Consider the following 27,433-nt stretch of genomic DNA (forward strand, 5'->3'; position numbering starts at 1 on the left):
GCCGCCTGAGGAGCGCCCGGCGGTGCGGCGGCGCCCCCTGCCGGAGGCGGGAACGGGCGACAAGGCGGCGGCGCCCCGGCCAGCCCCGCGGGCAGCCCGGGCGGACGGCGGACTCGGCCCCCCCGCGGTTTCGGCTGGCGGTTTGCTGCAGGCGGACGGTCGGGCAAGGTGCCCGCGCCGCCATCGCAGCACTTGGCAGCCCTGCCCGCCCCCGCTGCGAAAGCGAAGAGGGGGGCGGCGGGTGGTTGGGGGAAATCCTCGGGCTCCGCCGTGCTGCCGTTTTGGCTAGGGTTTTTTGCCTGCGTTCTGGATTTGGCCTGCCCTAAGCTTGCTTCCACTTAGAAAAACCCACAAAAACAACAAAACGAAACAAAAACTAAAAAAGCCCAACGCCCTCCCACTCGGCAAAAGAAAAAAAAAAAAAAAGCATTACTGTATTTGAGAAGGTTTTACATTTAGACTAGTCAAAGGGCAACCAATCCCCCAAATTCCCCTTTCTTTCAAAGGCAAACCTTTCCATTCGAAATGATACTTAAAAAAATTACACCCTTAGAAACTGGCATCTACTTTTCCTTCTTCCCACACGGCCTATGGCTGTGCCGCTCTCGCCGCCTTCCCAACAGCAACAGGCAAAAGAACCACCGGCCGCGTGGTTAAAGCCAAAACTTGTACTTCTGAAGACCTCACCGGTTATTACACTGCCTCACACAACAGGCGAGAAAGCAGAAGAGAACAAATGAAGAGTTATTTATACAGATTAGATTGATTTTTTAAAAAGAAAGAGGACTTCTACAGGGCAATGAGGATTTCCATTGCAAGTAGGACTGGGCTTACAAAGCCAGGACGGTGCAAGTCCTCGCGCTTGATTTCAAATTTCACTTGCGTACCAGAAAGCATCAAGTACACTCATACATTAAAACCAGGAACTTCCTTGAAATTCAGTTAACACATACCCTGGATTCTAACTGCACTGCTTTTTCCATACCCAGAACATTTCCATACCAGGTGCAACCCTTTCCACAACAATGCCTTGTGATGCCTTGAAATAAAGGCTGGAGTGGAAGGACTCCATCGTATTTTTGTAGCGCTTAATTTATGCTTGCTTGAGCGACTTTGAAACTTTTGGTATGTAAGAAAACCTTGAGCTTTGTTAACAGTATGCACAAAGAGATAAGAAGCCTTGAGTTCTGCTGAGCTTTGTGATTAAAACCTGCCAGGGCCAGCTAACTAGGAAGAAGAGATGAACCACCTGAGATGACCCACACTGCGCATGCCTTAAGAGAGAGTTCAATTAGCGGACACCAAGAACATGACCACCAGAGGGTTTCAAAGACCCCAAAAGACCACCGACCCATTTAATAGCACATGCCCAAAAGGGTGGACACTATGTAAATAATTTCTGGGAAATAACATGAATATGTACAACCGTTCTGGGAAATGTAATCAATATGTATATATTAGAACAATAGAAGCGTTGCTTGCTGTAGGTAACGGTATGCACGCTAGGAAGAACTATCCCCCGTGCATCCAGCACTGCAATAAAGAATGCCTGCTTTCTAAAAAAACTCCAAAATTGAGTCTTAGAGAGTTTCTTTGACCGGCCAGCTTTTTCGGTAACACCTGCACACTGCCGCCTCTTTATTAGTTGTCTGTATTACATGATCAAGTACTGGTCAGGGAAGAACGGTCTGCCTCAGCCACAAAAATACCTAGAAGAACTTGAGCCTCTCATGCTGGGGAACTGATCAGCTAGCCTACAGGTAACATTTCAGAAGGAGAGCTGATCCGATCTGATCCAAGAGCTTACTGACACCCAAGGAGGTAGGTGGTCTCACCTCCCTAACTCTAACCTTTGCATTCCCGTCACTTCCGCCTTAGTACCCCAAAGACAACAGCTCTCTAACAAGGCCTTGAAAAACAGTTTTGCCCGAAATCCTCTTACAGTAACAGTCTTGTCATTGGGTAAGAGAATTCCCTGTACAAAACCAACCGTCTGAAGGAGCACAGCCAGCCAGCTGGTCTGGGGCTCAGTTAGGATGCCCACCTGCTCTGAGGGCATGCTTGGTGTGCCCAAGTCTTCTGCTCAAAACCAGACTGAGCCGGCTTTCTTGTAAGACTGAACACTTAAAATAACGCAGAAACATTAGGCATTCTGCATAGTATTTATTTATAAACAAAAACATTGCATTTGATCACATACAAGTTTTGATCCAGCAAACTCAGTTTTATATATTTTTATTTTTTAATTTTTTTACAAAAAATACATTTTAACAAGTAAATAAAAACCATTTCCATTAGTCCACTGTTCTCCAAAATGTAAATGTACAGGGTAAATTTGCCATTTTTAATATAGACATAAGCTATATTTTGCCAGTTGTCTATAAGAAATTCAGCTACAGAGTCTGATGAAACATAATAAATAATGATTAAGAAATGGAAAACTACACACCAATAAATGGAAAATATAAACTTTTTAAAAGTCATACAAACAGTTATATTACAGCCACCTCTTCAAAAACCAAACATTCAATTTATCCATTATAAAGTACAACAGTATTGCATTACCCTTATTGGCATATTAGAATAGATAGCATCTTAAAATTGAAATACTGCCCATCAAAAACTGACTGAACTACAACTAAGAGGAACATAATCTAATTAAATCAGGACAGTAGCAGTGCAAAAGCCAAAAATGTTGGCTTTATAAAAAAAGATACTTCCAAGGAATGAACATACTGAACGCTATTTCATGATTTTTTTTTTATTTTATTTTTTTAAATTTTTTAAAAGCAAGAACCATTCTTCTTGATCACTGTTTGGATGACAAATACCACCTCAGAGTAAAAGGTGGATTTGCTATCTTTGACGCCTCTCTTCTCATTCCTGATGACTTCAAAAGAAAAACATATAATTGGCTGAGGATACTGTCACCACTGTAACAGTGACTTCTCCCAGTACCATTTCTTCCAGGAAGTTTTTACATGAGCATTAGAGCATAAAACTAGTGGCTTAAGAGTCACTATAAAACATTTACGGAAATAAAAAACGGGGTGGGGAAAAGGGACTCCCCCATCTTGCCTATAATAAAAGACGTCTAAACTTTAAGATAGCATAAACGAGTTATATTTGAACATTTTCAGCTTTAGCTCACTCTGTAGTAGTTAACACCACAGATAAGGAAACATGCCTCCTTTTCAAAGTACTTCCATTCAACTAGTTAATCAAGGATTTAGTAGTCTGACTCATCTGTACTCAGCATGGTACATTCTGATAGGAAGGTAAGTTTCCGAGAGCCGAATCTCGGGACCCTCGCATCTCAGCCTGAAAGACTCCAAGGCAGACTATACGTTTAATACTGCAATGATTTGATTTTTGAGATTATATATATAAGCATTTGTATACATCACAGAACCTCTATGTCAACCCTGTTCAGCACTGGGCTTCCCTGAAAAAAGGCCTTCAGGTCTCAAAAGGTGGTGTTTGATGCAGAGCAGAGGTTGCCCAGGAATCCTACCTAGCTTTGGATATGCCACCCCAGCTTGTTCTCTCCAATGGTCCAGCAGGATGCTTCCCATTCCACCAGCTGCCTTTGACTTTGAAAAAAAGTAGGCAAGAGCTCTGTGTGAAATCTGACCATTGAAGCCATGTACTGGTAACATACCTGGACTTGTGCACCAGCACTGCTGTGTTCAAATGGGAGCTATAGGGTAGAACTGAAGATCCCTCTGACTGTGCGCAAATACAGACAGGTTCTTGGATGTAGGGAACAGCAAGCAAGTAGCAAGGGCAGGACAAAAACAGGCATGTGGTTTTCATCACTGAAAAGGCTGAAATATCCTAGCCATATCCCATGGAGTTGTTTATGCTGCAAAACTATGTACAGATAATGTTCTTTAGTGACATCAAAAAATCCAAAAGGGAGTCAAAGATCACCAGTTTTCAGGATAAAACCCCTTAAAGAATTTTTCTTTTTTTGGTAGTAAAACACAAATATTACCCATATGGCCAAAATTTTCGTCTACTAGTTACATTCTATCCCATTAATGCAACACACAACATTGCCAACAGCAATGAAACAATACTGTAGTATACAACAACACTACTAAGGTTTGTTCTGAGAAGGAAATCAAGGAAGGTTCTTTTTTGCATTTTTAATATATTCTACTACTTAGATTTTAGAAGAGGAAATAATTGCAAGTATTAATGCTTATATAACATCAAAAGTCAACGAAAAAGCTTTTGTAGAAAAGTATTAAGATTCCTAATAATAAAAATATTTGCAAATTTAATTACAAATACATTTTAAAAGCAAAATCCTTAATTAAGTACATCAGGGTTGGTCAATATTGACAGTTTTCCTTTAAGAGGAAGTGAAGGTAACACCCACTGCATCTGTGGGAACATCTAAACGTGTAGAGTATATACACTTATTGATTAAACTATGTCAAATATATAAAGTGAAGAAGCAGTATATACAATTTTGAACCTACATAAAGGTTATAATGGAAGATCAGGTAAGAGTCTGCTAAAATCTTAAGATATTAAGTACTACTGATTTCATGCATTTGTTCTACAACTTGCCCTAAAATTTCATCTACTACATCAATATCATAATTTACTTGCTGCAAGTCTAGATCAGGCATGATTGTAGCCAGAAGTTGTCCAACATTCACTCGAAGGGAGCGTAGTTTCAGGCTGTGAAGAAATAATTAGATATGATTAGATGTAGATGAAGTTTTAAGTTCAAATACACAGTACTTTATTTAACAAAGCTGGACTAATACTGTATACTGGAAAGGCTCTGTACATGACTTCCATAAACCAACGAAAAACCTGATGCAGTTAAAGCTGCATCAAGGTAATTTCAAAATCTACCGGTTTTTCAAAGCTAAGCCTCTCAAGTTTTAATTTTGAAGGTGTATATTCCCTTAGTTTCAAACAAATACTAAGCGCTAAACTGAATTCTGCCTTTTCCAAAACAGATCAGAAATATTTCTGAATGCTTTTATTTAAGTTAGCAAATGAGCACAGGCACAATCCTTTATCCCACAACACCTTTTTATTTCTCGAAACAATATTAAACCACAGTATTTTTATACATTTAAAAGCACAAACTACTACCACCTATGGGAACAAAAGAAGAAAAAAAGAGAAGGCAAGAAAAAGTAGTTTGTCCAAAGGCTTTAAAATATAAAGAGGAAATAAAGTAAGAGCTATGGTACAGGGAAAATGCTGTGCCTCCTCTTTTTGCTTTCTTTCCTGGATCCCCTTGCTCTGTCCTCTTCCTGATCAAATTGCTTCCAAATCACCCATCCCTTCTCTTGAGCATTTCCTTCTACCATCAGTTCCTTTATCATCTCCAGTAGCCAGTCTTCACAGTGCCATCATATCCCAACAGGACTTGTGGTAAAAGTTACTTACAAGTCCTACATATATTTGCTAATTCTTTTAGGAAGCACAAGTCAGATGCTATAAGAAGAAAATGAAATGCTGGCAGATAAAGGGGAGATTTAACCACAGAAAAAATTAGATTGAAAGGGGTCTCTGGAAATCACCCAGTCCATTCTCCCTGCCCCCCCTTCAAAGCAGGGCTAACTCAGATCAGGTTGCTTAGGACCTTCTTGTGTTTTGAAAATCTCCAAAGATGGAGATTCCACAATCTCCCTGGGTCCCTTTTTCAGGGTTTGACTACCCTAGCTGTGAACACTTTTTTTTTCCTCTAATACTTAAACAGAATTTTCCATGTTGCAGCTTGTGTCTATTGCCTCTCATCCTATCACTGTGCTCATGAGAAGAGCCTGGCTTCATCTTTTCTACACCCTCTCACTAGGCAGCAGAAGTGAGCAATAGGTTTTCAAGGTATTCCACCCTTTGTAAGGCTATATCCCACAGATTCCCCGTATGTATCAGATGGTCCAGCCCCTGCCTATCTTGGTGGCCCTTCAGTAGACTTGCTCCAATATACCAATGTCATTCATATACCAGGGAGCCCAAAATTGGACACAATACTCCATGTTTGGTCTCACAATCCCAACAGTAGGCAAGAATCACTTCCCTCAAACTGCTGGCTGAACTCTTGCCAATATAGCCCAGTAGGCACTGGGTTCTACCACCACAAGAGTGCACTGCTGACTTGCATTCAACTTTTAGTCCACCAGCATCACAGGCTGCCTTCTTCTAAGCTGCTTTCCTATGAGTAGTCTCCAGCTTGTTCAACTGCGTGGGGTATTTCCAACACAGGTGCAGAATTTTGCAGTTGCCTTTATTGAATTTCCAGGAGGTTTCTTTCAGCCCATTTTTCCAATTTGTCAAGGTCCCTCAACAGCAGCCCTACTCTCCAGAGTATCAATGGTTCCCTCCAATTTGATGTCATCATAAATTTACTGAGTTAATTTTGCTCCATCATCTAGGCCATTACTGAAGGCATTAACTGTTACTGGCCTCGATATTGATCCATGAGCTCAGCAGGCTGGCCAGTTTTATGACTCCGCTCCTAGTCTACCTATCCAAACCATACCTCACAAACTTCGCTACCATGGTATTATGGCAGTCCACATTGAAAGCTTTGCTAAAAATGAAGGTCCACACAGCTGTTCATCTCACTGTAAAAGGCAATGAGGCTGCAAAGGCACAATTTGCCCTCAGTAAATCCATGCTGGCTGTTCCTAATCAGCTTGACTATCATGGGGCTGCAGGTGGCTTCCAGGTAGATTTGCTCCATGGTCTTCCCAGGGACTGAGGCTACACTGACCAGCCTGTAGTTCTGCCTGTCCTAAATATGGGCACGATGACTGCCTTTTTCTAGGCATCAGGAACGTCGACTGCCGCAACCTTTTGAGAAACTGTTGCAAGGCCAACTCTCCATCAATTGGCCAGCTCCCTCTGATGCATCTCAACTGGTCCCATGGACTTGTGTATGTCAAATTTGCTTAAATGGTCCCTTAATTCAGTCACCTTTTATTACAGGTAATGCTTCACTCCCTAAGATCACCACTTGGCTCAGGGACCTGGGTGGCCAGAGGGCAGACCTTACCAGTAAAAACCAAGGTAAAGAAGATACTGGGTACCTAAGCAATTTGTGCCTCATGCACCTCATATCCAGCTACTAAGTACCTGCCCCACTGAGCAGCAGGCCCACATTTTTCTTAGTTCTCCTATTGCTGCTACTGTGCTTACAGAAACCCTTCAGGTTGCCCTTCACAGGCCTGGCCAGTTTTAACTCCAGCCGAGCTCTGGCTTTCAAATCCATCCTACATGCCCAGGCAGTGTGCCTGTATTCCTGATGGACTGCTCATCCCTGCTTCCATCTGGTATGTGTACTTCTTTTCTGTCTTTGCTATTTCTATTAACCGAGAGCTGCAAGCTCCCTATTTATAAGTTTAAACCCTCGTTTAGTTCAAAGATACACTCTGGACACAACCTAGTTCCATAGGATTGGTCTGCAGCAAGAAGTTCTTACAGGAAAGGTAAGTTTCAAAACAAGACCCAAACTCTTTTCAGTAGAGTATTATTGATCCAAGAAAGAAAAATAGAATGTAAAAAGTGAAGTTCATCTACACAGGATAAGCTAATGATCGCCTTCTTTCCTGCCTCCTTTCTCTCTCCTTGTGCTACAAGTCGTGCCTAGAAATTATATAACATTTTTGATATTTTAAGAAGTGTCAGTATGGCATTCTATTGTGCAATGGCCAACCCTGCTCACACAAATACCCAAATCATATTAAAAAACCCAACCAACCAAACAAAAACCACTTGATAAAAAAATGTTACTGAGTTAGGAGTCAAAAGAGGCAGTAGAAAAGAATTCCAAGCATCACATTTTATTATATGATAATCAGACATGACCTTCATCAAGATTATTCAGATACAATCAGCCAGTCAAAATCTTGCTTGAAATATAGTCTAGAAAGAACAAAATTGATACCTTTCTCCATCAGAAAAATTTACAGAGTCTTCTACATTACTTGTGGTAGAATCATTTGCACGTGCTACTGCTTGTGGAATCGAAGCTTTTAACTGTGCGATTTCTGCTTTGAGTTCTTCACATTGACAGGAAATCTGATTTTTTTCCACTTCTAGTAGTTCAATCTGGCAAGTAAATAAAAATAATTTTATATATGAAATAAAATTGTGGTGGATTAAAATAAAGACAACTTATACAAATTTAAATCATTTAACTTTGTTGACTGCTTTTAATTAACTTTTCAGTGAGATTTTAAGATATGATAACCTAGACAAACTGGTTTAAAGTAGCCAGCTGTCAGTTGAACCACTGTATGCGTGCTCCCTCTAAACCTGCTCAGTCTCTCTCGTCTTGCAGTCAGAGCCACTCAGAGCCTTGCAGTCTCTCTGAAGTTTTCTTATTTCTGTCCATGGAAGCAAAAAAACAGAAGCTCCTAGGCTAATGTAGTATTTCTTCCCCCTTTCAGGTGGCTTGATTAGTTAGTGGACTGAACTATACAACACATTGTGTACTAGAACCGCTATGAAACACCCATTAAAAAAAAACAAATGTAATTGCTAATTTGAAGGATAGATATCACTGTTTTAACAAACATACCTCGCTTTTATATCTGTCTCTCTCAATGCTGCACTTGTCCAGTTGCCTGAAAACATCATCCAGTTGCACAGCAATTTCCTCTACCTCACTCTTATTTTCACCATCAGCACACTTGCTGCATTCAGTTTTTAAGTTCTGCAGGGTACTGCACTGTTCCTTTAGTTTTGCTATTTCTTCTAAGGCCTGTTCATAGAGAATTGTCACTTCTGCCAACTTTCTTTCATGAACCTTTTCTTCTTCAGATGAAGAAATTGTCTCAGTTGACTGATGACACATTTCTTTTTTTACATACTTATTATTCATTTCTAAAATCCTCTGTTCCAGTGTTTCTACTTGTTTGGTTAATACTTCACATTTGTTTTGGTACATTTCTTTTTCTTTGTTTAATAATTGCAGCCGATTTTTCAGTTCATTTCCAAAATCTACAGAGGTCTCAGAAACATCATTAACATTGTGCTGTTTAGTTTCCATCTCTGCCCTGGGAACTTGAATATCGGTGTCATCTTCCACCTCTTCCTTTTTAACAACTATGTTTGGGAGCTCTGTCTGTGTTGATGAGGTCAACTGTTCACTTTTTGATTCTGAAGTAGCTGCACTGCAGGGTTCCCTGACATCATAGTTTTCTATCTGCTTCTCCTCTTGATCCAGATTAATACATTCAGTTTTTACTACAGGAACATCAGAATCTGCTGAAGGCTTTGGAGTACTGCTCTCCTCTAAAATAATGACATCTTCATCATCATCATCATCATCATGGTTGTTGAATGTTTTGTCATTTAATCGAGGTGTCTTTAAAGACACAGGTGTCATGCAACTAGATGTCTTCCGTTTAAGACTGAGAAGCAAAATATGAAACTGTTTATTGTATTGCTCAAAAAGTGCAAAGTCATTTGTTTCAAACTATGTTTAGTGTTTCTATAAGCATTGTTAAAAACTACCACTCAGTAACTAGAAAGGGACGTCTCCTTGCATAGTATTTTAACGTGTGTAGCCAGAGTAAATACCTTTCCTGTAAAAACAAGTGGCTGACATCCACACACTAAATTACCTTCACACATCATTTTAAAATAGACTCAGGCTCAGTATCTGCGGGAACAGCCCCCTGCACCTGTTCCTTAATGAACAGAGGTTGAAGAAAACATACTGCAGTGTAGTTAACACAATACAGTCTTTTACTAAACAGACAAACCACTAAGCAATTTTCCTTGCCAGCGCGCAGTATTTTTTGCTGCATTCGCTTTTGTACCTCACAAGGTTTCTAGGTACCTTTAATCAACCTGCTGCTTCCTATAGTCCCAAAAGTGACATATGAATTTTGGCAGCTATCACCTGAGGATGGGACTACACCCAACACCATCATTTTCATTAACAAGTTATTAATTTTAGAAATAAATAGGAATCTACGTTGTACAGGTTCACTAACCTGTTATCGGAATCAGAATGAGGTGAAGATACTGATCTATTTAAAAGAAGCAGAGGTCTTTTGACAGAAGCATTTGATGTTTCTGGTAAAAGTGATCTTGGAACAGCTTCCTTTCCACTCATGGCTGAGAATGTTTTGAAGTCTTTACTTGAAGACACAGGTGTTTTTAAAAACATTTCATTATTGATCTGTATGGTAATATTAATTAAGAATGAAAAGAAACAGACATTAGTAGATTCTTCAGAATAGGTTTAAGCAGTTCTCCTAAATATCTGCCAACACCTAAAACTCTGACTGATGTTTCTTATGTATAGTACAAGGATCTCCTTGAACCCGGGCTCAGTATTTTGCAATAAGAAAGGCTAAGTTAGCAAAACTTGCACATTGCAAACCCCAGTTTTCTTAACTTAATGATTGCACGACCCCTCCCCCCTCCACCCAAACTCTACTGATGTGTGTGAAGTATTTCCTTCATGTTGGTTTAAGACATGAAACATACTAGAAAGCAGCAAGTTCTGTATCATAATTACAGACTTCTGGAAGATTTCTCAGAGGACTCTGAATGCTGTATGCCAGCTGCACACTCCTCTCCATGCACAGATTTATTGCTGTCAGAAAGCAACTTTCTGATCTTACAAGTCTTTCTCCAGAAACAGCTATTTTGAAGTACCCTGTAGAATCTCAGGCAAGAGCTTCTCCCAAGCTGCGTCTCTGTCTGAAGTCTGACCATCATACACAAAGTATGGGACAGCCATCTCTATTAAAGCTGCTCATAATGAATTCAGTTTGTCTAAAATGAACAACACTTTACTTTCAGAAAGTACTTTTGTACTTGGGTAAAAGCAATGGCAGAAAAATTAATACAATGAAGTATACAGGTTAAAACAGCACATGCAAAATCTCCTCTCCAGAAACAGAGTGATCTTAGGTTAGCACTTTACTTTGAAAGCAACTTAAGCTAAATCACATTTAGGAAGTTTGATTCCAAGTTACAATCTAGACATTCTCATCACTCAACCATGTTGATTTGCATTTAATTTAATTTGAATTTGAGTGCCTCCTTGCGAAAGCACAGCTACTACAAGTCTGTCCATGCCCACCCCCTGCCACACTTTTAAGGGCATCTTTAACTTTCATATCCTCATCACATCTCTCTACAATGAATCCACTTTCAATAATTAGCTGTCATGCCATAAAAACAGGTATGAGTGACTGACATCTTTTCTAGTACTATTTTGTGAGAGGGCTTTGTCCCTCTCAGACTCTTTAAGTACTACATAGAAAGCAACGGTGTATTTTCCATCATCGGACAGCAAAGATGGGGGATTTTTGGTTTACTAATAGTGAGCATAACCTGTATAACCATCAAAACAAAACAGGATGTTGAACCAGTCACTTGGCCACTAGCAAAAGCAAACTCTTAACTGAAAGCCTGGCCTATTTGATCAAACTGCATAGTATTGTTGCCAGCAAGAATAAGTCTGCAACCAAAGTCAGTTCCTATCAACTTCAGGAGTTACCTGGTGGCTGTACTCTAGTCGCTTCTTCAGTTTTTCCCTGTCTCTTCACAGCAGCAAGGAAAAAAAATTAAGAGCTTAGATTCAAAATGTTAATTTCTTATTAAACCAAACCAACCTCAAAAACTAAAAGCAAACACAATACTCCTTATCTCAGCTAGATACAATAAAGTTCTAACGAACATATTCTGGTTTACTGAATGAAAATTTTCTGCATGAACTTAGAAGCTAGTATAGCTTAAAGTTAGCTTCACTTCAAACAAGTTCTCTCTCAGATTAAGATTTAAAATTGAAAAAACCCCAAGACTCCCACTTCTAGAATGCTAGCCAGCATTAGCTAAAATTATCCAAGTCATTTTTTTTCCATACACCTTAGCTAAGAATCCTCTCTCTTATTCTTCAATAAATGTATTGAGGTATTCAGCTGCTTCAATGTGGACCTTGAAAACAATAGTTACCTAGACAAGGTCTCCTAACAGCCCTAGTAGCTTGCTGCTCTAACATCCCAAACTGTCCTCATATTGCTTAGTACTAGGAAACAATGCCCCTCTGAGAGCTGTACTTGAACACCAATTGCTACATTGCTCTCCTTAGTAGTTATTAAATGAGAGAGGCCCCTTTCGTTACCACTTTCCTAATTTTGATTTAGGAGGGCAAACAGGCATTAAGTCAAAGAGAGAAATTTGAATGTAATGTCAACATGCTAGTAACAGAGAAAAGAATAGTGCTATTCACCTACTGACTGCTACAATCAAGTCTTGATTTCAGGGCACTATTTTCTGACTGGATATACTCCCAGAAGAGTTGCAATTATACCACAGGCAAGAGAAAAGGGCATTTAGTTTTCACATTCCTTTTCTAGTGTTGAGACACTTGTAAGAAAGTCTAGTACTCACTTTTTCTTGTAAGTTTTCTCATATGTAGGATGTATTAAGTCATCATCTTCTGGTTCTTCTGGCACATTACAATTCCTGAGTTGAGGAGAAAAAAAAAGCAACCCAAAAACCCCATGACAAAAAGAGCTTAACATCCATGCTTACAACAGGTGATAAAATAAGAACTAAAAGCAGTATTTAGATATTAATCAAAATCTAATTTTACCGGAATTGTGGGTCAGGGTTCAGTGAGCAGTACCACTTTTCTGGCAAGTGCTCTATTCCATCTGGCAGCTTCCGCCATTTCAGACATGCATCACACTGTACCCATGTCTGATCAGGCTGTTTTCTGTGATGGAAAAAATATCAGAACATTCACATGAAAAGTTCATTTTCATGACTGAGTGTAAAACAGTAATAACAGTATGTAAAATTCTTTTATTTCAAAGTGATACTCACTGTATCTCCTCAACTGGCAAAGCTAATGGATATTCTTCATTTTTCTTTGTTTTCATTTCATTCCAGTAATCATTAAGCTTTTCTCCTAATGCTGCTATTGTAAGTCTAAAAAGAAAAGTTTTTAAAAGACCATCTTAAATAATCAAATACTAGCACAGAAAGAACCTTTTTAAACTACAGTGAAAGAACAAACGTATGAACCACTCTAATATTTCTATTGCACAACAGTTAAGCTTTTTGCTTTTAGAAAATCCTAGAAACTAGGAATTGTGTGAAGTCATGTTTGTCAGCAAAGAAATTACTGGAAAGATGAGTTGGAGCACAGACAAAGACTGAAATCAAGAGTGCTCAATTCAGAAGCACTGTGAATGTACAGTGCAAACCCTGAAGCTACCTCACCAAGTCAACCTCAATCATAGAAGAAAAAAGTACAAACCTACCTCTGTCAATCCAGTGTGTGTATTTGTAGATGTGTATGTGTATTTGTAGATGTATTTGTGTATGTCAATCCTAGCTGTGTATTTGGCTGATGTTTCTGTACATCCATTAACTGCAGGTTCATGACTACTCTATGCTGATGTACAACAATACTACATTGAGAATGCAAGCACACGATCACTTTAACGTAGTATAAAGTCTACACGCTTCTAAAAGGAGCAGGCCAGTCTTAGCCTAGGTTAATTTTTAGCTGGATTAGTTTCCTGATCGGGGCTCATAGTGCAGCTCAATGACTACTAGAGCTGGCACACACAGGAGGGAGTGGTGCGGAAGAAGAACAACAAGCCCCACAGGTGAGGTAGAGATAAGACTGCCTCTTGTCAGCATGCTGAATTTATGTCAGAGTAAAGTGGCTGCATAACCAAAGCCTGAAAGTTAGTCCCTCCCTGCTTCGCTTATTCCAACACCTACACCACCCCGTCCCTTGAACTAACACAAATGTTTGTGCAGTGAACTAATCTGACCTAGAGAGTTTTGATCTAGATCACCTCTGAACCCAAGTCATGAACTTCTGTGCCAAAAAAAGGAAGCACCACAAGGGCAGAAATGAGCAGCAATGCATGGATGGGATCACATCTCTCTTCAGAAGAGGGAAGAAGGGCAGGTCAGCTTACACTGATCATGAAATTACAGCATCAGTTTTACGTTTCTGTTTTGGGCTGGAAAGTTACATTTTGAAAACCTGTAGTACTCTTTGCAGAAAAACTTTTCTAAAAGATCTTTCAAGTGTAGTATCTCTATGCCCACATTACAAGTGTTTTTAAAAAGAAACAAGTAAAAAGCATTCGATGCTCACTGTGCCAGCCTGTGGGAACATAGTGCAAACCTTGGTCAACACCAATGACTATCCTACAGTGTTGCTAATTCCTCACCCTCTGTCAAGGGAACTGTTAGTGCCACCACACTGGTAATGGTTCAGGGAACATCTGTATTGAAAAAACTAACACAAGAGCTATTTTCCAGTTTGACCAATTCCCTGATCTGCTTTACCATGTGTTCTTAACAGCTCTGCTAGCACAATGGTAATAGAAACACGGGAACTGCTTAAAGCTGGCAACACCACTGCAAAGAGCAGCACAAACTGTTGGTACCATTTAAAGATACAGACAGATTGAACCGTAGTGGCTGTAGCAGCCATCAGGCTTGCTGCTCCTCCTCCAGAGGGCTGCTGTTTCAACAGCATGAATGACCAGATTTATCTTCCTATAGCCCCTCAGTTGCTGCAGTTAACAGCTCTGTTTATTACAGCACTCTGGTGTGGTTTCTGGGTTATCTTTATATGCAGAGCTGTGTATAAATCAGCAATTCAGGAAAGGTGTTGTGGACAGCTCAGCTTGCCAGTGGAAGCTGAACCACAACTCGTTGAAGGTCAAAACATGCAGCTTGAAAAAGGTAATGACTTCTCCTGCCAAAGTTTACCCCACCTGTGTTTGCAAGTCAATACCTTAAATTTCTAAGTCCACATTGAAAGCAAGTGTTAGGGCACACAGAAGTGCCTGCTCCTTTAAGGGCATATGGTCAAAGAAGCCATAAACAAGAACATACAGAGACAAACCTGACTGTCAAGGGAGGTAGTGATAAGAACAAACCTGGTCGGTCACACTAACTGGTAAGGATATATGGAGTGTGAGAATGTTTATATTTTCTGTTGGGAGGATAAGGAAAGGGAAGGGGACAAACACAGAGAGTCATAAAACCCGATCAATTTGCGTTAACAAAGACAATAACCAGAAACAAACCTGGTCAGTCACACTAACTGACGGGCTATCAAGAAACTGCAGGCAAACTGGGATTTTGCAACTGATAAGGATGCAAGCAAACCTGAGGGTCCAGGGTGTTTGGAGAGGGTCAGTGGAACTATGCCAACTGATGAAGCAATGCGCATGGGGAAGGGGGAGCAGGGAGGAACAAAGGGAGCGGTAAATAGAAAAGGGTATAAAAGGAGTTGGTTGCATGTAAAACAGGTTTGGTCAGTACAGTTGTCTGGCTGAGCCCTGTGCCTGATCACCGCAGTCTGTCCTACCTTCTTGTATCTTCTTATTTAATATTTTCTTAACTCTCTACATAAGCTCATTCTCTAGCCTAAGTGTATGTGTACGGCAAGGACTAAGTGCCAGCTACTGGTCAGAGCTCTCTGTGTTTGAGTGGATTTGGTGCCAACTCCTGGAGTCAAAACCGGGTGTGTGGTGTCAGCTGCAAGTGCAAGTGGGGGTCTCAGCTGCCACCCACTGAGGCAGGAATGGTGTGTCCTCCCAAAAAAAGTTCCTGGGGTGGACCGGCATGAGTGAGGGACTCAGTGCTGGCAGCTGGAGCAGGACTGTGGGTCACAGCCCATGTGCCTGGTGCTGGCTGCTGGTGGGGGGGATGAGTGACTGCATCTTCTCCAGTCCTGGTGAGCTGGTGTGCATGTGTATTTGCTAGCAAACTCCAAACTTGACTCAGCAGTGAATAGGAGACCACAAGTCCAGGCAGGGCTATCAGGCAGGCAAGGGCTCATGCTGGCATACTCAGGGAGACTTGCAAATATGGAGTGTCTGTGTGAGTGTGTACATGTTTGCTAGCCAACATCATACTGTACTAGCCAGCGCACAGGGGACCTGTGAAGCAGGTAACAGGGCGTGGGATCCAGGCAGGGGTACAAGGAGGACAGAGGGGTCGTGCTGGTACTCAGGGGATCCACAAATGTACAAGTGCTTGTGAACCTAGAGTGTCATGTGTGTGCCTTCACTGTGAGCTTCTATCTCTACAAGCCAAAGAGGAGGAAGGGGTCTTGGCTGTTTGTGTTTTAAGTGAGTCCTATATGTAGGTGCCCCTTGTCTGCAGCAGTCTGTGTAACCAGCCATTTCAGTGTTCTCTGTGTGTGTGTCTCTGGGACATGTGCTCAGCTTTGCTACTGGTTGAACCTGAAAACAGGAAAGTGGCAGTCGCATCCCTCAGCCTGGGCAGAAACCCTGGGTCCCCAGGCTGGGCTCCAGTGGCTGTGCAGGAGGGAGTCCTGGGACAGAGCTGCTGGAGGAGGTGGCTGCTCCTAATACCACTTAACATGAAGCAGCACAGAAAACAGAAAATAGCCTTGTCATCATGAAAGGAAAGAAAGTAATACAGAGCGGAACAATTCTCAAGGTTTGTATTCAGATAATTTTCCCTGGGCAGTTTTTACACCTTAGCCTGAAAACTGCTTAGGGAACTCATCCCCTCTAGCCTTTCCTCCCCCACATGCCTCCTTCCACAATGCCAGCACAACTGATTCACAGCAAAGCAGTGTGAACAGACGTAGGAAATTCACCTGGCTTAAAAACAATTATAATTTCTGAAAATTTTAAGTCAGACTAGGTTCCCAATCTGGTTCACAGTTTAACTATAGGAAATATCACACTAGATACTGACTGATGGAATGGAAGAGATATGTAAAAAAGTGGCAACCCTGAGTTAGAAACAAAAACTGAAACAGTGTCCTAAATCACTGCTGCCTTCAGGATGTCAGGTATTTTAAATGCTCTATCAGGTAGCAGAGGATTTGAGGGCATTCAAGTCCACTCTTAGGAAAGAAATTGAAAAGAAGGGCTCAAAAATATCCAACAAAGCTTTTCCAAAAAAAGACCAAACAAAATTTGTTATGAAAAGAAGTTAATAGTGTGGGATTCATGTATCACAATTTTAGTCACGTGCCATACAACTATCCACATGTCAGTGAGTTATTCTGTGCTCATTTTACAATCAGTGAGGGGAAGAATTGCCACCAACCACTTTTAGAGCACTTGCTTTAAAATGTGTATCATACGCTAGACTTCACTGACTGCACAATGAATGCAGTATGACCAGTGTATATGTAAACAACCCGCCCCTACTGTTCAGAACAGTCATGCAGTTTAATGATGGAACATAAGCTTTTATTCTCACTACTTAGAAAAGAAGAAGCCTTTATCGTCAAGTATGTCACAGTGAACAACACTATTCAACAGACAGTCTACATAAAAATATACATTTACCTGTATTCATTTGTGTAGTCAAAATCTTGTTTATTATGAGTTGGTTTTAGGAAGTTGCATTCAATAATCCCAACTACACCAACACCCATGTTGTTTGCCTGTAAGAAATTAAGATCTATCAGGAAAAACAATATATATTCTATGCTAATACTGCAAGTTTGTCAGATGTAATTATAAGCTATATATACACTAGGTAAAAACTCCTCCTCTCCAAAAAGAAACTCTTGACACAAACCCCCTAAATAAAAAAAAAATCCTCTCTTCCACCCCTCTTTTTGTCCTGAAAGATATGCCCAGGCCCATATTTTGTGTATCAAGCTTACTTTCAAAAACAAACATTAAAACAACTGCATACAATTTAATACAATTTTTAACTGCTGTACAAACTAAAAAAGGTGGTTTTATAAAGGATACATTAGTATCCTCGTTTCCATCTGTATTCTTTTTTAAAATCAGCGTTTGAGTGAAAATGATTTCTAAAGATTTTTAAATATTTTTGAGCTTTAATTTCTTACCTTTAACTGACAGCCAACTCTTTCATAAGCTTTGATGAGTCTGTTTTTATGGTACATCATTATTCCATAATGATCTTTGTTTCTGCAGTTAAATCCAAAAGTAATTCTTACTGTTTTAGCCTTTTACCAGATATTAAGGAAAAATCTCGTTAATCTCAAGTAACACAAAAAATATAGTTACTCTGAGTGTTCCTTCTAAATTGGGTCCTGGAACTTTCTTTTTTTATATTGAGATAATTTCTTCAGTATGTATTTACAAAAAAAAAAAAAAAAAAAAGAAATCACATTAGTTTAACTGCAACTTACCAGCAGAATCCAGACAGCTTACATAAAAAGTCACATCATTAAATTCAGCATGCAATGATGTAAATATTAGCAAAGGATACATTCAGAAATTTTGGCCGATATATATCACGTTCAATGAAGGCAAGGCTTTTCGAAACCAGCTGTGTTTTCACTTTCTGTCCTCGCAGAATGATCTGCATTGTTGGCTTCAGATACAAAATACTGCAATAAGCCTACAAAACATAGAGTAACTGCTGTTACTAAAAAAACCCCAAAACATCAAGATATGAATATTTTTACAATACACGTTATCTTTAGGAAGAGAAACTCAAGTTTTAATTAAATTTTATGAAATGTGTTTTTTTCCAACTTGAATCTGGAAAAATAGGTAATGCAAGTGTGCATAATAAGCATACATATATCACAAATTAAATAAATAGCAATTGAAGGGCAACTTTTATGAATACAAGTTAATTGGGTGTCTGAAGATGCATTTTTACCACTAAAAGAGCTCTCAAACACACAAGCCTCTTTTTTTATCCCCTACTGACAGCTTAAAAATTATATTACAACCTTTAAAATAACAAAAAAAAGTGTGTTAACTTTGTTCCAAACAACTGCATATTATCATAGCTTGATAACAGCTATGCAATCTTCTTATAAACCTGTAGCTCTATGAATTTTAATTTGCATTTCATTTATCATTATATTTACAACTTTTAGTAATTGAAGTGGATATAGGACTTCAGTGAGTCTTAGAATAATTGAAGGTTTTAGTTCAACTGGAATAATACTTTTGAATATTATCCACAACAGGTGCCCAGAACACCCACTAATTCCAGATGTCCTTTCTTACAAAAAGAAGCCTTCAAAGCTTATGAATCAATAGTGGAGACAATGGTTGTATCAATTAGCCTACAGAAAAGCCTTGTCCCTGTCTCCCTGCGTGTATTCAAACAACAGAGCTGCTTCCCAATTCCTTTACCTCTTTTTGAAACCTAGAAATGACACTGTTTTAAAAGATCCACATGGGGATAGCATCAGTGCTATATGCACGTATACCTGCACTACAATGGACTGTTTACTGTGCTGACAACCACATCCCCTCCATTTAATTTCTGAAGCTACTGATTGCATTTCTTTCTTAATCCTTAGTGGATAATGATGGCTACATTTGACAGCAAAAGTTATGTACAAGACTACATAAATCCCAGTAATTTTCTTCTAAATAAACAGCAAATGTTTACACAAGTTCACAAATACATTCCACCTTCAATTTTCAAAATTAATGTTGACATATTGCCCTAACATTTAAATGTTAACATTCGTCCTCCCGCAGTCAACACTTCTGTAGTATAGTACATTACACTAAAAAAAAAAACATACACCCTCCAGCTTCCAAAAGTAAACAAACAAATTTTAAAAGATGTTATACATACTCGCAGTGAGTAGTCACTTTCTGGAACAATCTGGTCCAGTCTCTCTTGTTTTTTGTATCCTCTTTTGCCTGTTTCATCTAAGTCTTCTGGAATTCTGATGTCGTATTTATCCTTGTCAAAGTCAAACTCTGTTTTTTCATTTTTATCTCTAAGAAATAAGATTTTAAAAAAATATACTAATTATGGAAAAAAGAAAAGCCACCAGAAAATAAGATATTGTGGCACATCCAGTGGGTGTCACAAGGACGCAAGAGAAAGGGAATTCCTTTGAGCCATGCTGGTTTTCCTCACAGATTTGCTAAAATTCACATAAACAAAGTTCACCAGTTCCTTTCTGATATCCAAGGAATACAAGTGAAGTGATAGCAAGTGAGACATTGATGAATTCTAACTTAAACAGGTCACACTTCAAAAATAAAAGCTGTCAGTATCAGTTTTAAATTCTGGATGGACCAAGACACATGCATACCTTCTAAACGCAAAATTTCTGAACACTACAGATTGCCTTCCTAAGATTTTTAATGCTGCAAAAATGACACCACAGCTTTGCAACTCGATAATTATCACAATTTCTTATTGGACCACTCACTACATGTATACTCTATATTTAGTTGCAGATATATACATTGCAGTATACTGGCAGTACCTTTGCACACAACATTGAGATATATCATAGTTGGCAGAAATATTCCAGAAATAAAGTCTTTTAATACTGAAACAGCTCTGTTGTTTCTTTTTTAAAGTAGATTTCATTACAACTTATCAGAAACAACATGAATCCCGCCAAAAGTGTTCTTTCCCACAACTTCCCATGAACACACTCCACAATTCAGAACATGAAAGTTATCCTGCCCAGTCAGCTGAGTTCACAGTATTTTCTTTTGCTCAAGCAATGACGTGATGCACATTCCTAAAAATGTTCATATCTAAAACCAAATGAAAGTCTACCTGGGCAATGCAAATTAGTTTCTGAAGTGTAAAGGAGGTCAAGTTTTTCTTATGGAGCAGGTGGCAAGGGGAAACAACCAGAATCAGTAATACATTTGTTACCTCCAGCTTTCTTATATTAAAATCTCCTAAGCTAAAAGTGATTTGGGGCTCTACTACTTGCAAGAAATTAATGAAATAAAAAACCCCCAAACTTTTCACTGGCTATAATTGACTGTAACATTTAATCTATAGTCATCCAGGTGTTGCTTTCTGCCGCCCTCCCCCCCCGCCCTTTTTCTGATAGGCAACAATAAAGATAAGAAACTGAAAACCAAGCTAGTTTCTTGCCAAATCCATAGGACCGAAACAGTTCAAAATTTTTTCCTATGGATACCTTGTTATTTCAGGTATTTAAAACTACAGTAAGCTAAACACTTAAGAACACAGTACAAGACAACATATTCCCAACCAATTAGTGCTGTCACAGTTAAAGACATGCTAAAGCTTTTCTAGACAGACCATCAGACAGGTTCCCTGCTAATAAGGCAGAAGCAAAAACGTGAAAGAAAGGGAAACAAGATGGGAAGTGATGACACCCATCTGCCACTGCTACAGCAATAGCTGTTTAAAGAAAAAAAAAAAAAGCAACAAGCAAGTCAAAGCTAGAAAAGGCTGGAAATCTATACTGCCATGAACAATCCCACAGAGTCAAGTAGATAAATAAGATAAATACACACAACTGTACGTATTTACTTGGATTTCTATTTATTTTATGATAAACAGTTAAGAAGTTTAGAAAGATCTAGATCGCTCTAGAAGGATACTGCTGACTCCAAACTTAAAAAGCCGGTAATACTTGCCTGTAAATACAAATATTTTTTGTTTGAATTTTTGCATTTGTAATTTTATAAGTCTGAAATAACAGATTTATAATTTATCTATTTCAATCTTCCTTCTGGAAAAAGCAACAGTATCTTATCAAAGTCCTTTACATTCTCCTTCCTTTTGCTTTGTTACTTGAGATATTAGCAACAGTTCTCATGCAACATTACAGCCCTTCAACCATGCAAGTTTGAGTCTAGTTTCCCAGTTACAGCTAACTGTCCACAGTCTTTTGGAATTATTCCACAAAAAAACCCAACCCTTGTATGTTTGCATACACTCAAAGTTAACATAAGCTAAATGAGAGATATAAGAGACTGGACTTCATCTTACCTTCTAAGATTCCAAATGATAATTCTTGTTCCTTTTTTCCCTATTATAGCATCTAGCTCTGCCAGTAATTTCTCCTCAGTAGAAAATAAAGAATGTGTTAAGATGGCTTTGAGGCTGTTTTTGGATTCTGTTGGATCACTGATCTGTCGTAAGCATTATGTTAAGGAGAGTAACTCTGAATGAAGTAAGCTTTCAGAAGATAAGGAAACTTCTGCAACAGTACTCACTTCACAGGTTCTCATTCCACATCTCAGAGCTCCTACAAATTTAAAAGCCTTAACAAATTATAGCCTTCCTTGCATCTTACAATTTATTTAGGGTATACATAAGGCTAGCCAAGGAGATTTCCTTTACTGATATTATCATCCAAATTTTGCACGTACCCACAACTTTTCATTCAGAAATTGTTGAAAGGATATGTTCGTTGTTGAATGTCACTATAGGAACCATGACATGTTCTGCTTTTGTGACTTCAAGGAAAGTCTGAGATAACAGGCCCACACTCATGGTTTCTCCATTCTTGGTGAAGACTATTGCATCTTTTCCCAGGCGCATGGACCCTGATTTAAACCCATTTCCATACAGTCCCACTGGAACACGGCCATTCATCACAGATTTCTCACTGAAGCCAAAGCTGAAACATAAGAAAACATTAGAAGAGTGTAAAAGGCCCTATAAAACTTGATATGTGCCAGACTTACCAAATTAGACTTAAACACAATGAGTTTATCTCTTGTTTTAGAGACCAGGGACTACTGTACTATTAAACAATGTACAGTTAAGCAAATCCTAAAAGTGAGCCATATAACAGTGCTAAAACCACACTGCAAGAATTCAGGGACATTTACTTTCACCTTTAAATACGGGAAAGAAATATCATCTCTCTGGAATTATGCTCTAAGCATTCTTACAGGATTCTAATAGTTATCCTGTGGCTTCACAATAAATACTAACAAAAGCCCCTAAAGCTTCCCCCCCCACTTGCTTGAAAATGTGTGATCTACAAATCTTCCATTAGTAACTACACATTACATTTAAAGTAAAACACGTAACTGTATATGGAATGTGGAATTTAGCAAGCAAGCTATTAATTATGGTATTCAACAGAAAAAGAAAAAAAACGGTTTGAATTCAAGCTTGCTCAAGTTTAAACCCAGAGATTTATCTGCAGGCAGAGCAATCTCGCACTAAAAGAGCAATTGAACAGCAACCTCTTTACTAACTGTAGAAACAAAAGTTGCAGAAAGATCACTTGAAACCCTACGGAATATTTAAAGATAAATAGACAAACCACATCGACATAATTACCATTCCCTTGAGTTTCCCACAATACCTTCTATTTTCAATACTTCAAAGGGTTTGAACTGAATCTCCCTTTTTCTCTTGCTCGCCAAGTTAAACTAAAGCAATCTTGATTAAAAAAAAAAAAAAAAAATTAAATTCTCCTTAGCTCCACTCGAGGGCACTACAGAGAGTTTACATTGCACAGAAAGTTAAATGGGAAGGTTGACAGAAAGGATAAGAGAAAATTATGAGATAAAAATATACTGACAAAGTTGTATGAAAGTTTTACTAGCATCTGTCTATTCTAGAATCTCATGTGGATAATTGCTCACCTTCAGAAATGTTAAGTTTATGAACAAAATTAGTCGATTACATATGAGAAAAAGTAGCAAGCTGAGCAATAACAGAACTAGAAGCTGGAATTTTTACAAGAAAAAAATTGCAAAAGAAGTTATCCACCTTAGCATTTTGTGTAGCTTCTCTGAATTCATACCATTTCCATTATCAGTGAACGTCAAGCAAATATTGTTGTTTATCACTGTTTTGTCTATCCATATCTGTTTAGCGCTCACATCTGGATCGTAAGCATTATCTGAAGAGAAAGAAAGCAAACAAGGGTGGGATACTAAAAAGCAAAAATTAAACAGTTTAAGTGTGAACATATTTTAAAGTGTTTAATTCCAGTGAAGATGTCAGATAGTAACTCTCCCAAAGTTACTTAAACCCACATGTAGCACACAACAGAGCCCTATCTAGCAGAAATACATATATAATCAATCTGCTGAATGTTAGTCTTGCAACACTGCCAAACAGATATGCAGAACAGCTGTCCCTAACTTTATTATGGTGTTATGCTTGCACATATGTTTATTTGGTGAATATGGCAGCCTAACATAGTTCCCTAATCATGGGCCTATGACGCTGAAGAGACATGCTAAACTAATGGGGCTCTAAAATTGCAGCCATTTTTCAGCTCTGCAGTTAGGTATGTAATACAGTTGCACAAATTTTGTGCTGGCACAGACATAAATTTCTCAGCCAAGTCACTGAATACTACTCAACTTTGGCACAGAAGCAAGAAGCCATAATTTTTAATAAAGTAAATGTTATGCTAAAACCTAAATCTCCTAAAACCCAATCTTCTTTATAGTTGACAATATTAAATCAAAACATTACAATGAGATAGCTGCATCAAAACCTGGCAAACCTTGTGTATTGGGTTTGTGTGGTGGGGTTTTGGTAGCAGGGGAGGGGCCACAGGGATGGCTCCTGTAAGAAGCTGCCAGAAGCTTCCCCTGCTCCAACTCAGATCCGCCTATGGCCAAGGCCGACCCAATCAGCAACAGCAGTGGTGCCTCTGTGATAATATATTTAAGAAGGGGAAACCTGCAGCGGAGAGTGCAATGTGAGAGAAAGACCTATGCAGGCACCAAGGTCAGTGAAGAAGGAGGGGAGGAGGTGCACCGGAGGAGGGGATGCCCCTGCAGCCCGTGGTGAGATGGCAGGCTGTCCCCCTGCAGCCCATGGAGGGGAGCAGGGGAGCAGATGCCCACCTGCAGCCCGGGGAGGAGCCCATGCTGGAGCAGTTGGGTGCCCCCAAAGATGGCCATGACTCCATGGGAAAGCCCGTGCTGGAGCAGTCTGCTCCTGAAAGACTGCGGCCCATGGGAAGGAGCCACGCTGGAGAAGTTCATGGAGAGCTGTCTCCTGTGGGAGGGACCCCACGCTGGAGTTGGGGAAGAGTGTGAGGAGTCCTGCCCCTGAGGAGAAAGGAGCGGCAGAGACAATGTGTGATGAACTGATGTTTCCTATCCCCCTGTGCTGCTTGGGGAGAGGAGGTAGAGAAACTGGGAGTGGAGTTGAGCCCAGGATGGAGGGAGGGGTCGGGGGAAGGTGCTTTAAGATTTGGTTTTACTTCTCATTATCCTGTTTTGATTTGATTGGTAACAAATTAAATTGATTTTGGTTTTTTCCCCAAGTTGAGCCTGTTTTGCCCATGGCCATAATTGGTGAGTGATCCCTCCCTGTCCTTGTCTCAACCCACGAGCTTTTCTTTCTATTTTCTCCTCCCCATCCCGCATTGGGGGAGGAGTGAGTCAGTGGCCTCGTGGTGCTTTGTTGCCAGCTAGGCCTAAACCACAACAACTTGCCTGAAAACAACACACAATTTCCCAGCTATTACAGATGACAGTAACATAGAGGCAAAAACTTAGGTGGAGATGAGCAGCTCAAATGTGAGAATAGAAAACAAAACCAAGACAAGTTTCTACTTTCATTTCCTGTCTCCTAAGCAGCTGTTGCAATATTTACTTTCTCCCAGCCATGCAAACATCTCTACTGACTGGCTCTCGGGAAGCTTGGTTATTATCTACAGTGCAGACAATAGCACATCATTAATATGCATGGATGCAACAACATCTTACCTGCTGCAGGCCTGCAGGCTTTTTAATTGGGAAATCAGATTTGAAATACTATCACAACTTCAGATAATCAAATCTGAGACACTAAAAAAAAGCAAGCAAAAAACCTGAAGCCAAATTTCCCATATCCCAGACAGTTCTGCAAAATCTAGAATTTTGACTCCAGAGGCACAGGAGATTTACGTGAAAAAACTGTCGCTGCTCTGCTACCACATCACTTCCATATTAACAGAGCTAAGTGTCACAAATACATATTTTGCTAGTTCAAGTTGTTTGAATCTAAGAAGGTATGACTTTCACAGAAGGGAAGTGAAAAAGCCTTTAGACTAAACTTTCTGTTTACAGGATTTGAAAGAGTTTGCAGCATTGCTACCACAAGTGAAACAGAAACCATGACTCCCCAAACGTTTCTTTGCAGCAAAACTAGTTTAAATCTCATCTGCCCTAACACCACTTTATCGCATTTCTTTCCCCTCCCTTTCCCAGCACTGTGCTACTCATGGAATTTGTGTGTGTGGGGAAAGCACAGGGAAGAGGAGGGGTGGGATGTGATGGCACAGCAGGAGGCAGTGCCCCTGCCTCCACTGCCTGTTTTGCAGGTTCAACTGAGGGCCATAAATAAAGAGCTCAAGCCAACACTGTAGCCTATAAAAAGGAATCAGCTTGGTAGGTTGCTTTCTTTAAGCATGAAGTACAAATTGCATCCACAGTGAAAAAGTTCATAAAATATATTCCAGCATCAACAAAAGAGGACATTTCAAGTACAATTTAAAGTTTGGAAGTATTCTTTTAAGACCATGATTTGTGGAAGTCTTCTGATTTGCTAGCTCACGAACTCTCTCTAGATGTCCCATTTACCCTCTTCTAAGCATCACCATTAGTTCACCTAAATTTAATCTGACTGAGGACTAAGGGGAGAAGCCAGCAATATAACCATCAAAAAGTTGACAGGAGAGACTAGAGCTTAAAAGGCAAATTTTAGCATACAGACCATTAATGTTTTATGTAAGTTTGCATAAACTAAAATTCAGGCCTCCACAATGTAACCCTATTTACATTATTTGATATTTAGCATATGGTATAGCCTTACATAGCATGCGAAAGACAGATTACAAAACTTATTTAAATCAACGTGACTAACTTGAAGCTTTTACAACCAGTATGTTGCTACAAAGCTTTGAAGCTTTGTTAAAGCAACACATATGACAAACCAGAGGCAAAGGAAGAAGACAAGTTTGCATGCCTTGCACAGCACATCTACCATCATTCCAGCCAGGTATGGCATGGGGTGATAAAACAGCCGAAATGACTTAACATGTATAGTTACCTGTCCTGGTTTCAGCTGGGATAGAGTTAACTGTCTTCCTAGTAGCTGGTACAGTGCTATGTTTTGAGTTCAGTATGCGAAGAATGTTGATAACACTGATGTCTTCAGTTGTTGCTCAGTAGTGTTTAGACTAATGTCAAGGATTTTTCAGCTTCTCATGCCCAGCCAGCGAGAAAGCTGGAGGGGCACAAGAAGTTGGCACAGGACACAGCCAGGGCACCTGACCCAAACTGGCCAACGGTGTATTCCATACCATGTGATGTCCCATCTAGTATAGGAACAGGGAAGTGGGGGGCAGGGACTCGCCGCTCAGGGGACTGGCTGGGTGTCGGTCGGCGGGTGGTGAGCAATTGCACTGCGCATCATTTGTACATTCCAATCCTTTCATTATTGCTGTTGTCATTTTATTAGTGTTATCATTATCATTATTAGTTTCTTCTTTTCTGTTCTATTAAACCGTTCTTATCTCAACCCACGGGTTTTGCTTCTTTTCCCGATTTTCTCCCCCATCCCACTGGGTGGGGGGGGAGTGAGTGAGCGGCTGCGTGGTGTTTAGTTGCTGGCTGGGGTTAAACCACGACATTACCCCCGAAACAGCCAGCCCTTCCTGCAGCCACATGGTTCTGGTTTCCTCCTTTGTGACAGCTCCGGCCTTATCTAGCTGAAAAATTCCTATTTTCTTTTGTTAGGTCAATTT

The 27,433-nt window shown here is 39.7% G+C and overlaps 1 protein-coding gene across 4 annotated transcripts in view; it reads right to left on the reverse strand.

The window, feature by feature from the left end:
* Positions 1 to 2,143: 2,143 nt before the first annotated feature.
* MORC3 (MORC family CW-type zinc finger 3) overlaps positions 2,144 to 27,433 on the reverse strand; it is a 36,943-nt gene continuing 11,653 nt past the window's right edge. For 2 of the 4 annotated variants that reach the window (XM_052794603.1, XM_052794605.1), the window contains 15 exons: positions 23,449 to 23,581; positions 22,125 to 22,339; positions 21,706 to 21,853; positions 19,561 to 19,708; positions 18,223 to 18,354; positions 17,837 to 17,956; positions 17,322 to 17,419; positions 12,835 to 12,939; positions 12,602 to 12,724; positions 12,397 to 12,471; positions 11,504 to 11,546; positions 9,984 to 10,171; positions 8,561 to 9,395; positions 7,925 to 8,088; positions 2,144 to 4,695 (listed from right to left, as the gene is read on the reverse strand). In XM_052794603.1, the coding sequence (XP_052650563.1) occupies positions 4,542 to 4,695; positions 7,925 to 8,088; positions 8,561 to 9,395; positions 9,984 to 10,171; positions 11,504 to 11,546; positions 12,397 to 12,471; positions 12,602 to 12,724; positions 12,835 to 12,939; positions 17,322 to 17,419; positions 17,837 to 17,956; positions 18,223 to 18,354; positions 19,561 to 19,708; positions 21,706 to 21,853; positions 22,125 to 22,339; positions 23,449 to 23,581 (2,681 nt within the window). In that variant the 3' untranslated portion in view covers positions 2,144 to 4,541. The remainder of the gene's footprint in view (positions 4,696 to 7,924; positions 8,089 to 8,560; positions 9,396 to 9,983; positions 10,172 to 11,503; positions 11,547 to 12,396; positions 12,472 to 12,601; positions 12,725 to 12,834; positions 12,940 to 17,321; positions 17,420 to 17,836; positions 17,957 to 18,222; positions 18,355 to 19,560; positions 19,709 to 21,705; positions 21,854 to 22,124; positions 22,340 to 23,448; positions 23,582 to 27,433) is intronic. The other 2 variants (XM_052794604.1, XM_052794606.1) reach the window with 2 other exon arrangements.

Source organism: Harpia harpyja, chromosome 8 (assembly GCF_026419915.1).
Source record: "Harpia harpyja isolate bHarHar1 chromosome 8, bHarHar1 primary haplotype, whole genome shotgun sequence".
Classification (NCBI taxonomy): domain Eukaryota; kingdom Metazoa; phylum Chordata; class Aves; order Accipitriformes; family Accipitridae; genus Harpia; species Harpia harpyja.